This window comes from Carcharodon carcharias, chromosome 6, assembly GCF_017639515.1.
Source record: "Carcharodon carcharias isolate sCarCar2 chromosome 6, sCarCar2.pri, whole genome shotgun sequence".
NCBI lineage: Eukaryota > Metazoa > Chordata > Chondrichthyes > Lamniformes > Lamnidae > Carcharodon > Carcharodon carcharias.
In genome coordinates this window covers 130519928-130532990 of record NC_054472.1, presented here as the reverse complement: position 1 = coordinate 130532990, position 13063 = coordinate 130519928, and the positions used below count along the sequence as shown (strand labels likewise).

The 13063-nt window shown below is 40.1% G+C and overlaps 1 protein-coding gene across 4 annotated transcripts in view; it reads left to right on the top strand.

The window, feature by feature from the left end:
* Positions 1-11196, top strand: part of LOC121279178 (matrix metalloproteinase-16-like) — a 295815-nt gene extending 284619 nt beyond the window's left edge. For all 4 annotated transcript variants that reach the window (XM_041190177.1, XM_041190175.1, XM_041190176.1 and 1 more), the window contains exons 9-10: positions 665-780; positions 7958-11196. In XM_041190177.1, the coding sequence (XP_041046111.1) occupies positions 665-780; positions 7958-8292 (451 nt within the window). In that variant the 3' untranslated portion in view covers positions 8293-11196. The remainder of the gene's footprint in view (positions 1-664; positions 781-7957) is intronic.
* The last annotated feature ends 1867 nt before the right edge of the window (positions 11197-13063 follow it).

Here is a 13063-nt window from a genome sequence, read left to right as displayed (position 1 = left end):
TTTTCTGTGTGTTAACCAATCCTCAGTCCATGCTAATACATTACCCCCAACACTGTGAGCGCATATCTTGTGCAATAACCTTTAACGTGGCACCTTATTGAATGCCTTATGGACTCCAAATACACTACATCTGCCAGTTCCCCTTTATCAAATCTACCTGTTATATCCTCAAAGAACTCTAGCAAATTTGTCAAACATGATTTCCCTTTCACAAAACCATGTTGACTCTGTTTGATTGTGTTAAGCTTTTCTAAATGTCCTGCTATTTCTTCCTTAATAATGGACTCGAGCATTTTCCCAATGACAGATGTTAGGCTGATTGGCCTATAGTTTCCTGTTTTTTGTCTCCCTCCCTTCTTGAACAGGGGCATCAAATTAGTGGTTTTCCAATCCGCTGGGACCCTGCCAGAATCCAGAGTTCTAGAATATTTCGACCAATGCCTCCGCTATCTCTGCAGCCACTTCCTTTAAAACCCTTGGCTGCAGGCCATCAGGTCCTGGTAACTTGTCTACCTTTAGTCTCATTAGTTTGTCTAATACTTATCATGATAGAGACTGTTACAAGAGCTTTCCTCCCATTAGCTCCTTGCATTGTTAGTATTATTAGAACCCAGCTTTAGAACATCACATTGTTCACTGTTATTTTTTTCTTTTTTACCTGTAGGTACTGGAGGTACAATGAAGAAACACATGTTGTAGACAATGGTTATCCCAAATCCATTTCAATATGGAAAGGAATTCCCAAGTCTCCACAAGGCGCCTTTGTCAGCAAAGAAAGTGGTAAGAGCAAAAGTAGCCATGATCAAACTGCTCAAGTTTTTATCTTGTTCAAATTTCTACATTGCTGTAAAAAAAATCAGTGATTCAATCAGTTTCAGGTCAATGATTTTTAATAGTGTTTTTCATAAACTTAACAAATAAGACACTGCATTGGATTTCAAATCCTTGTAGATTTTTACATTACCTTCTCATATTTTGTATTTCCCTAATTAAAAATTTAACACTGAAGGTTAAGGATTATCTTTGGAAGATAGCACCACTCTTAGCCATAAATCCCCAGTCAAGTCCGAAACCCTGGTTTGGGACTGGCTCAGTCTGAATAGTTAGAAGTCACTTGCTAATTTGTAAGGCTCCAAACTTGCAGTCTCAAAACTGTGCATGACTAGTTCCAACAGCTCACCTTTTTGCACATACCTTCTTCCTCAGAAATGTAATTGAATGAAAATCAGGTGGGATCCATTAGAGGCATGCAATCCACGTTGCCTGATTTTCTACTATTTGCTGTGCCTGAATAATGCTTTATGCACAAGCTAAAAAGGAAAATCTACCCTAAAAGTACATAAAGATCATGTGCTTTCACAACATTGGGTTGGATTTGCGGCACCCCACCAGCCTGTGTGAAAAGTACTGGTGGGGTGCTCTTAAAATGCAATGTGTGGCCTTCCCGCAGCCTTCCCGCCTGCCCCTGACCTATCTCCCATTTCACAGTGGACTGGGAAGGCAGCTCGCAGACCACCCGTCCTTGAACCAATTGAGGCCATCAGGTGGTCAATTAATGGTACCTTACGTGCCCCATTCCACCTCAACTGCTATTTCACCCATAGAAGAGGGAGGCCCATGCCAGGGGGGTAGCCCAGCAGCTTTTACTGCATGGGGTGGTGTCAGGCAAGGGGAGGGAGACCTCCTTTGGGGGTCCCCTGTGCCCACTGGATGCAAGCCTCGCTCAAGGTCATACCTCCCCTTTAACCCTACCCCCTGATCTCTCAAACCTGGTCTCTCCCACCCCCATTGCTGGGGTCTGCCAGCCAGGCCCCGTTGATACCCCAGGCTTACCTTAAAGTCCGGCCTCCATAACCTCCTCTTCCTCAGGGACTACCTGTAACCCCAGCCTTGGCCACCGTTCGAATCTGGCGCAGCTGGGACTACAGGCCTGCTGGCCAAATAGATTGTCCGGCAGCTCTCTAAGGTGGGACTTCCTCCCTAGATGGGGGATGAAAGTCTCAACCTAAGACAATTAATGCTGATTCCAATTCAAAATGGCTGCCAGGCAGCCAGCTTTTCTGTGGGCCAGCTCCGTACTGATTTTTTTAGTTGAGGGAGGGGACGGGTAAAAGGACACGCTGTAAAATCCAGCCCAAGATGTTTTGCCTCACATCTCCATTCTGTTCATCAACATCACCTTAAACCTTCATGATGTTTGCCATTTCACCTGGTTTTCACATTCTATTTATTCCATTTTTGATTTGCAGCACCCGTCTAAACAAAGTCAGTGCAAACTTTAGAAACTGTATGAGTTATTCTACAATGGAATGATGTTCAAAGGGAGTGTATTTTGGGAATGAATAGGTGTGCATCCTGTGTAATAGCTGCTGGATTCATGGTTTGGAATTTCCTCCCTTAATCCCTCTTCCTCTCCAATGCTCTTTCCTCCTTTAAGATTCTCCTTAAATTCATTTTTGGAAGGCCTCAGTCCATGCCCCTAGTACAGAATTTATGGTTATGATTTTTTTTGAGTTTAACTTATTTATTCCACTTAGAATTATTGAAATTACTTTTAAGTCTCCCCTGAGCCTTGTTTTTCCAATATAAACATTTCTAGCTTCCTTAGCCTCTTCTCAAGTCTCAGTTGTCAAATCCAGGCCTCAGCTTAGTTGCTATTATTTAAACCCTTTTTCCAAACTCAGATTTTTTTTCACTCTATTAAACGACCAGAATTTCAGACAGCATTTCAGTTGAGGTCAAATCAGTGCTCAAGACAAACTTAGGCTTATATTTTCACTCCCGGGTCGGAGAGACCCAAGAAACAATGCCCCGGAACTTTGGACTTTCATTCTCTGGGGGCCTGGTTTTACGGGAGTCACAGAGAGCGATCCTCTGTGAGGAGGCTGTCAGGTACAGTGGCGAGCTGGGTGCAAGGCTTGCCTTGGTGTACCAGTACTTTGTCAAAGCATTGAAGAAAAACAATAAAGAAAACATAGGCCCCTCACCGTTCACACCTCCTTCATCTCTTCACATACTCCCCATCTATACCCCATCTATGCCACCAACTAATCTTCCATGGCCCATCATACCTTCCATGCCAACCTATGCCCCTCTTTCCACACCCCCCATGGCCCCTCATATCCTCTTTGCCAAGCCATGCCTCTCTTCCCACTCCCATGGCCCATTATAGCCCCATGCCAATTTAGTGCCAACCCATGCCCCCACCCACCACTCTTTGCCCTTACGCCTACCATGTCAACTCACCCATTATCCAGCAATGGGCAGACTTCAGGACCCATACTGAGATGAAATAAAGTTTTTAAGTGTTTAATGATGAATTCACTATTTCAAAAAAATCTCATTGATTTAAAAAAAAACAGTTCACTATACTTTAGCTCCTTTAATCCCTTATTAAAACAAGCTTTGAAATTCGTAGTCCCAGTTCAAAGAGTTTATAACCACTTTGAGCTGTCAATCAAACCATGAACTGATAGGCATCCCACTATGATAATAATAGGTTGTAAAAGCAGTCACACAGTACTAATCATATAATGATACCCCTCAGATTTATGTCAACGGATAGAAAGAAATAGCAAACACTGATTTTTTTTCAACCATTCAGGTAGTTTTTTGAAATATTTAAAAGGCAGGAGATTTAAATGTCTCGATAGCTTTGCAGCTCCCTTTGACATTTCCCTTTAGCAGCTTTCTTGACAGCTTATTTTGTCTGCTCTCTTGAGCTTGACAGTGCCAATGAGTTTATGCACATTTTACACACATCCATGTCTAATTTTAACAATCCCAAAGGCCACCTTACCTCTCCCAAAGGGCAGCTTACCTCCCCCAAAGGTGTTCTGGGACCATATCCAAACTGTTACTTTACCTCTCCGAAAGGTTACCCTACATCTCCAAAGAGCTCCAACAGTTTTAGACTTTCTCCTATCAAGTCTAAAGTCATGTTTTGGACATCCCACTAATGAAAACCAGATGATCCTGCGTCAGCTGCACTTTAACATGTGTAGTTGCCTCTGTGAACCACAGATGTGAAACTTAGAACCTGCCCCCATTCTCACCACTGCGAAAATGGTAGGTGTCTTGTTTGGGCGTAGGAATTCCAGATTCGGGCCTCCGCCACTATTTTTGTAGCAGCAGAGAGGCTCTCCATTATTACGAAAAATCAGGCCTTAGTATTGAACATTAAGGGGAGAGAAATTTGTTTTGAGTAGCACTGCTAGAGTCTGTGCTATTTGAATGAATTTCTCCCCTAAGACTTGTATTTTATCCATCTCAGCAAAAGCAGTTTGCACTCATATAGTCCATTTAGTGCCCTGAGACATTTGAAAGAGAGAAAAAATCAATGAGAAAAATAAGGAGATATTAAGAGAAGTAATCAAAAGCTTAGTCAAAGAGTGGGTTTTAAGGACGGTATTTAAAAAAGGGAGATGGAAAGGTAGGGAGAGAATTGAAGAGAGTGTAATCCAGGTAAGTAATCAGCAATGGTGAGGTAAAGTGGGGGGAAAGGGGAATTGCACATATGGTAAAAACAGCTTGAGGGGTCTTGTAGGGCTGGAGGAGGGAACTCGGATAGAGACGGGAGAAGCCGTTGAAGGATTTAAACAAAGATAAAGGGAGATAATTTCCTTAGAGATCATCCCATCTCCTTCGTAGCTTTTGTGGGAACTAAAACAAAAAAGAAGTCTTAAATCACTCACACCTTTTATTTCAAATGATTTGCTGATCTTTTGCCAAAGTTACAACAATAGATCAAAGAACCCACTTAGAAAGTCAAGGCAAGTAATTTTAAATTTGAGCCGATGGGGAACAGAGATCCAATGTAGACCAGTGAGGTAGTGCTGATGAGTAAATGGTACTTGGTTCAGGACAGATGAATTGAAGATTTTGCAGGGTGAAGGATGGAATCAAGTCTGTAGGTGATAAAGAAATGGAGGAGGGGTTTTCAATGACAGATGAGCCAAGATGGTGGACAATGCATTAGAAGATGAAGTAGGCACTCTTTGTGATAACAAGGATATGGAAATCTTTTATGTTGACCTTAGAGGGAAGACAGAACCTTAATTTAATATCTAACCTAAAAAGTAACCCATCTGATAAGCAGCTCTCCATCAATACTGCACTGATGTCAGCCCAGGCTATGTATTCAAATTTTTGGAATGGTGATTGACCTTATGACTCAGTGGTGCCACTGTTGATCCAGAAACTGACTTTACTGATCCTCAAATCAACCTTTGGTTTCCTTAGTTTACATGCAATTAATGTTCTCATTACTCTTCCATTTTGACAGAGGCACATGGAGTCAAGAGATAAAGAAGCAGCTGCACAATAGCAAATGCTAATAACTGATAACTAAATCAATAATGAAATTCTAATGAACAAGTAACTCATCAGGGATTTGAAAGCCACGTTCTCTCACTACTAGCCCTAGGCAAGGCTTTGTTAGAGCTCCTAAACCACACTGGTGTGCTTTACTTTTATACAGTTCAATACAAATCAGGTTAGAGTGTAAATGCCCTAGCAGTCACATAGATAACTTCCCTTTCTCATGCATGTGCATTGTAGCTTACTCTGTTCATCTGTCTCTGGACATTTTACACACTTGAGTGGTCAAACTGGCCTTGACTGAACAGCACTTTCTCCATTATAGTTCTGTATCCATAGCAACCCCCTTAACTCTCTTAAATTTAAGTCTTGGAATATAATGTCTACCCAAGAGTCTATTGTCTACAAGCATAGAGTTAATTAGATCTGTACAACTACTTTATCTTGCTGAGATTGTCTGCTTTTGTATAGAAATATCTCTGGTTTTCAGATCCCTCGCTATCTGTCTCTGTCTCATCTATCTACACATTCACCCTAAACCCCATAACAATTAACCCATGATGGTTTCTGCTTGTTAAATTATCCTAACTCCGTCATTTTGATTAATTATTCACATTGATTGGCACTATCCAAGAAGCAGCTATGATTCCTTCATTACATGTCAGGCCAGATAGCCACAGTGTTGGAAGAAGAAACGCCAAGCGGGTAGCTCTTCAGACACCAAATTTTACATTTAACTTCAGACTGTTGATTCAGCCAAGAAACCAAAAGGAGCGAATTGGGTGGAATCCTAAGCATATGTTTGCTGTTTCCACCACCTGAAACAGAAGTGTGAAGTTCAGCTTTGAAACAATGGTGGAAATAATGGTGTCCAAAGGGAACAGGTTTTGTATAATGTTTAAAATGATACTAACAAAAGGTGCACCAAGTCCTAAATTAAGAGCTTTAGCCATGGTTGACAGACCTCATAAGAAATGTGAGCAAATGATGAAAAGCACATTTGCCTTGGCCTTTCTTCTATAAACAAAGATATTCCTAAGTTGCAGCCAAGTACAAAGGACCTGGATGACTACGCTGATTTGGCTGCTGATCTACCTCCATGCATCTGCCAGCTGTGCTTGCACTGGAGAGTGGTCATTAGCCCCAAGCCGGGTCACCCTCTTTTATTACTCTTCCAGTAGTATCAACACTAGTTCTTCAGCATTAAAGGGAGCAAGGTAAGTCACATGGGGCCATTCAAAAATGGCAAGCAGGATCTGATTCTGTACTTTCTGCCCCCATTTCTGGCACCCCCAATTTTTGCCAGCATGGGGTAGGGGCACAGGGAGAGAGCCCACACCCTGCACTCCCAACCTGGCTGGCTCCAATGTGGAGGTATGCATCTCCGAGGCCCCCACAGCTTTCATGGAGTCGGATCTGTAGCTCGTGAATCTCAGGGGAGACATGAACCATAGTCTGGATTTGGGAGCCTTTTGAAATGTAAATTCAAACGGTCTTACCCATAACCCTCCATGCCAACTCATGCCTCCCCATCCACTCCCATGGCCCTTTATAGCCCCCATGCAATCTCAGTTCCAACATATGCTCCCTCACTCACACCCAATGGCCTCTCATAGCCTCCAGGCCAACTCATCGCCCTTCCATGCTCATTCATCTAGTCTATACTATGTACAGAACCAGTGAACCCTATAGTAACAATGTGTGGAGCTGCATGGGAAAAAAACCCACCCATTTATAATTCATGGAAAACAAAAGTGGTGTTCCTATAACCCATAAATGTGTCAATCAAATAGATCATTAAAGTATCAATAACATAAGGTTTACGCACTTCACACCTCCTAATCTTGTGCAAATGAACATTGGGACATTGACAAAAGAGATTACATAAAAATAAGTTATTATAACCGCATAAAGATGTTAATCAAACAAAGTGAAGTATTTCCTGCAGCTGTGTTAAAAAGGACTCTCACAGAGTTAATCCTTTTATTAGGCTGGGTTCTCAGCCATGCATGAATAATGAGGCTTGGCATGAGGACATGGATGTGGCATGGGGAGTAGGTTAGGAGGGTTGGTGGGGGGGGTGGATGAAGTTAAGGGATAGTGGACCTAAAATGCATCCAAACAAAGGTCCCAGAGAACCAAAATGGGCTTTCAACCAGCCAACCTTAACATTCAGTTACCACTGTGGCCACCTCCAATCTGCCTCCAGGGGCAGCAGGCCTAATTCCATCCTGGAACCCGCCCCCCACCAGCCACCAACACCCCGCAACCCACCCAGAGCAAAGATCGTGCAATTCAGGGCATTTGCTACTTTCTACGATTCAGGTTTATAACTTTTCATTAGAACAGTCATCGATCTGAAACATTGAGAAGGATTTTACGGTCCCCCGCCAGCAGGTTAAATCTTTATGAAAGTAATTAGTATCTCTATACCTTTGACCTCGACCTCCTCCTTCACCTTCTTTTGGCCCTATAAAGGAACTTTCCTCATAGCTCTGAAGGTTCTGATGAAACAACTCGCCCATCCTATGGGCATCTGCTGCCCTGCTGTATCTTTTCAGCAGTTTCAGTTTTCTAATGAGTTATCTTTTATTGTTTTAAGCCGTGAGACTGAATAATTTTGTTTTTGCATTTCCAGGATATACGTTCTTTTACAAAGGAAAGGAGTACTGGAAATTCAATAATCATAAACTCAGAGTGGAGCCTAACTATCCAAGGTCAATACTGAAAGAATGGATGGGATGTGACCGAACTAAAACTGGAGACAAGGACAGGCATGATACTCAAGATGATGTTGACATAGTGATTAAAATTGATAACACTTCCAGCACTGTGAATGCCATCGCCATTGTTATCCCTTGTACGCTGGCCTTGTGCTTTCTGGTGTTGGTTTACACAGTGGTTCAATTTAAGAGGAAAGGAACGCCACGCCACATACTATATTGCAAGCGATCTATGCAAGAGTGGGTGTGATTGTAGCAGAAGCAACATGAGATTTCAACAAGTGGGCTGTAATGCTGGAACCCAGCAATGAGCAGGCATCTCTTTGCCTAAGACATGTGAATCATAGCTGATTTTCTCAGAGTCGTCTGTTCTGAGCATGAATGGAGATTATAAAAGAGAGAGGGGGAAGCTTTCATGATACACAGTATCATCTGTATTTCGGTCCTTTGTCTTTCTTTGGTGCGCCATTCCGTATAGGCCTTTTATCTGCACGCTTGATGCCCTAGTGAACTTTTGAATCCAGATTTCAAAAAGGAAAAACAAGCAAATACTTTTCAAGATCTTTATCAGACTGATACTATAACTTGTTGCTGAACCTGGTCTCTTCCCTATTTTGAGGGTTTGATTGAGAATCCTTCTGCTGACTTAATTTTTTTCTGAACCAGACAGACCCTCTCCTTTTGCATTCATTTTTCCAAAGAGGATCACTATCTGTCTAATAAGGAAATATTGCTGCGCTTGGTCCTTTCAAGTAGGAGACCGGGATTATAAAGCATAGAAAATTGGACTGTTCTGTGACTGAGTAACAGGGGCCAAAATATCTGCAATATTGTTAACAGCCTTAAGTATGTTGTTCATTTTTGTTTTGTTAAAGCAATTCTGAGCAAAGTCAATGCGTGGAGCTTTCAATAGCAATTGTTCATGTAGATTTAAATGCTGTGTAATGGAAATGTAGAACTAGCCTAAGGGAGTTCCTATACATTGGTTTTCCTGCTGCCACACATACACACAGGGCTGTTCAAACCTCTATGAACCCATCAAGAGGGGTTATTTTTAGCATTGCAGACTTGGAATTGTGGTAGAATGCCAGAAATTCAAATATTGAACAGAATGTGACTTTTACCTGAAATTGCTGCCAGAGCAACATCAGCATTAATATACATGTTGTATAATGTCATCGTTAAATTCCTGATTGGTTGAAGAAATGTGCATTAATGGACTACATATAATCCAAAGTATGGTTGATTTCTCAGTCAATTGCATTTTCATATTCATAAGATATTTTTATCTAGGGATATTGAATAAGAAAGTGTCTGTCAATTATAACATGAATCAGTTGAATCTGGCAAGTCTTAATTGCCAATGAATCCATGGTTATTGCTATTATATAAAGCCTGGTACCTACAAACATTAGTGGTGCACCACAGCAGCATCAGTTCCAAGGTGCCATTGTTACGCATTGCAGTTTTACGTGAATTAGGTGTACAATTAACAATTTATAAAGTTACAATGGTCCACACTTACCCCTAAATTAAATATGACAAACAGGGTAGAAGCTAAAGAAACCCACATTTGAAAGATTCATGTTTGAAGATCTGTATGTCTTTGCAGTGAAATTTGAGATCAATAAATTGGTGGTTGTGCATTAAAACTCCCATTTTTCACCGCTCCAATGGCTCCATTGCTGGGAAAACCAGAAACTCAGTGAAGAGCAGAGGTTATTCATTAACATGAGGATGGAAACTTGCTTCAATAATCCCTGAATGGATGTTTCAATGACTGCAAGATCTTCAGTGATGGGCTTCTTTCAGCTTTTACCTTTTAATTAAAGAGCTACTGTGGTTTGCTCTAGCTTTAAATGAACCTGCAGCAAATATTGTTTTATTCAGTATTTTAAAACTCATCAACTGACAGAAATCATTGTTAATTGTAAGAGTTGCTTCCCCTTGGGGCCAACCTGTCATTGGGCTATGTACTGATGTAACAAATGGCCATTTCACCAATACGATCAACTTTCACAAATCAGAACTCGCTTTTGTATGGAAACAGGAGTGACAAGTGACTTTTAAAACAATTAAAGGGTTTGCCTTTAACAGTACTCAATACATTTTCAGGCTTTGTAATTATTGAATTTTTTTAATGTCTTCATTTAGAAAATATTAATGTTCCACATACTTCAAGAGTTTTCTCTTTCTTCCTGTCTCTTGTCTCTGACCTTTAACTGCCAAGAAATTAATTAACAGGAAAATAAACTAAATTCACATAACTGACCTGATCTATTACTTCCTATTAATACCTACAGTTAAACATAATTGTACTTTTTAATAAGGCCTATAGGGGAGATATTATGTTGGAGTATTCCTAATGTGATTTAAAGACATCTTCAAAGGATACATTTAATCTTAAATATTCTATCCATTGTAATTAGATTTATTCCACTGCACCTCTTTTTTCAGTATCTCCATTCAGCCATTGAATGTGGCTTTAGTAAACTGTTAAAACAAATGGCTTCCTTGATCATAAAAGATGTGATTGACAGGCACAGATAGGCCCTGTGCTCATAATAAGGGAAACATAACCTATTTCTTCCCCAGATACAAGCTATTATAGTTCCTCAGTTGCTACTCCTTCAGCTTAATGCATGATTCTGGTGAGTATTAACATATTGAACAAAGATAGAGGATTCTTCCTGTAACTGCTACTAGTTAGTAAACCCTTTGATTTCCCCCTGTTAACTGGTGGTAGATATGGGTCAAGGAAGCAGGAGGAGAGTGTTACTCCAAATATGAACATAACTGGTCATATGTAATGGATTATTTATGTTTACATTTACTTGCTATAACACTTTGACTGCTATGGGTGGTCACAATCAATTAAATGCACATCAAGCATTGAATCAAAGCATTCCTTGCCCCCACACAGCCCTAGCAATCAAAGAATTAAGGACTGTGCAGTGATTGTTTTGTATTTATTGATTCATATTTATTTTCGGACAGTTCTTAATGTCAGCTGTAAGTGTATTTTATCAGGAAGGTTAAATATCTTTTTATACTATTATATAGCTTATGTATTCAGCATCACTGTTTCACTGTGTTGTATTAAAAATAAAAAAAATGAACCTGTCAATAAATGGGAATCCAGACTATAAAGTTACCATAAGAACTCTTTATTAATTTTGTCATGAAATATTTTTCACTATTTGTGTTTGAGATTTATTAAAATTTATCTAAGTTATCAGAACCCCTAAAATCTTACAGAGGGAAATGAAGGTTGCTGGAAGATCTGTTTATTATTACCAACCCAGAATTAAAAGGATTGAATAAATAGAAATTTAATTAGTGGTACAAAGGTTTATTAATCTGCATTCAAATCATTACACTGCCCTTTAACTACTGAGATATTTAGATTCACCATCAATGAGTTCACTGTTGATGAACTTTCTGAATCTATAGGAACATGTCAGTAAGTATCAACACACAAAGCAGCAGAGCATTTTAACATTCCCAACCATTCTCATTCACATGATGTCTTTTTGTCAGATGTATTAAATTTAAAGGGAGTTTATTAAATCGCTTTTACTATCTGGGGATCTGACAAAGCTAGGGCCATGGAGTAGACATGGTGTCTTGTGTCAATTTAGTAAGTAAAAGTTTAAATATCTGTTTGAAAAGAAATATGGTATAAAAGGGAGGAGATAAAAGGAATGTGATAGTAAGATGGCTTAACATGGTAGTCAAAGTATGGTACCCATTCTTCATGTGTGAGCTAGCTTGCAACCACATAAGTCATCACAAGCAAGTCAAATTCTGTAATGACCCAACATTCATGGACATACATTAACAGCAGTTGTTGCTGGATAAATCAATGGTGGGAACCTCAGCCTCTCCCTAACATGAGGCCAATTGTAACTTTTACTTTACTGCCCAAAATAAAATTAGCTAATTCAGCAGACTTCAGGGATTGAAATGGGACCTTCCTGGTCTATTCACTGTGTGAACTACTGAGCCATTAAAGAAAGAAGGACTTGCGTTTATATAGTGCTTTTCATGACCACAAGATGCCACAAAGCACTTTACAGTCAATTAAGTACTTCTGAAATATTGTCACTGTTGTAGGAAACATATGGCAGCCAATATGCACTCAGCAAGCTTCAACAAACAGCAACATGTTAATGATCAGATAACCTGTTTTTTGTAATGTTGATTGAGGGATAAATATTTGCCAGAACACTGGGGAAAACTTAATAAAAACAAAGTACTGTGGATGCTGGAAATCTGAAATAAAAACAGAAAATGCTAGAATAACTCAGCAGATCTGGCAGCATTTTTGGAGAGGGAAACAGAGTTAATGTTTTGAGTCCATAGGACTCTTCTTCAGAGCTAAAGAGAGGTAGAAATGTGATGGATTTTATACTGTTTAAGAGGGGGTAGAGCAGCTGGAACAATACAGAAGGTCAGGGATAGGTGGGAGCTCAGGAGAGATTTGACAAAGATGTCATGGACACAAGATAAAGGGAGTGTTAATAGTAGTGTTAAAGGCTAAAGAAGTTGCTGTTTGTGGCATAACAGTTAGATAACATAATATGTTAATAGCAGAACGGGGTCAGCGGTCTGTGAAAGCAAAACATAAGAACAAGTGACAGATGGCCCTATGTCCATGACATCTTTGTCACATAACTACAGCAAGCCAGGTAGGACCTTTAGAATGTGATTGCATTCCAAACCCAAACATCCCCCTTTTTCATAATAAACAAAAGGCAAACTTGCATGCACTGTCAAGTGCACTGTGAGTTATCCAGGTACCAACTATGCACCCACTGTTCGCACGCATTAACAGACTGTTCATTACTCTCATCAGTCTCTACACATGCATTGCACACATAGTCGATAAATTGTGCAGGTCTCTTAATTGTTCACATGTGTGCTGTCATTGGCTATTCATCTGTATGATATTCCCTCTCCAGTGAGTGTTGTTCCTGTGACACTTGTTTTTGCCTTGGTAACTGTTGTTGTTCCATTCT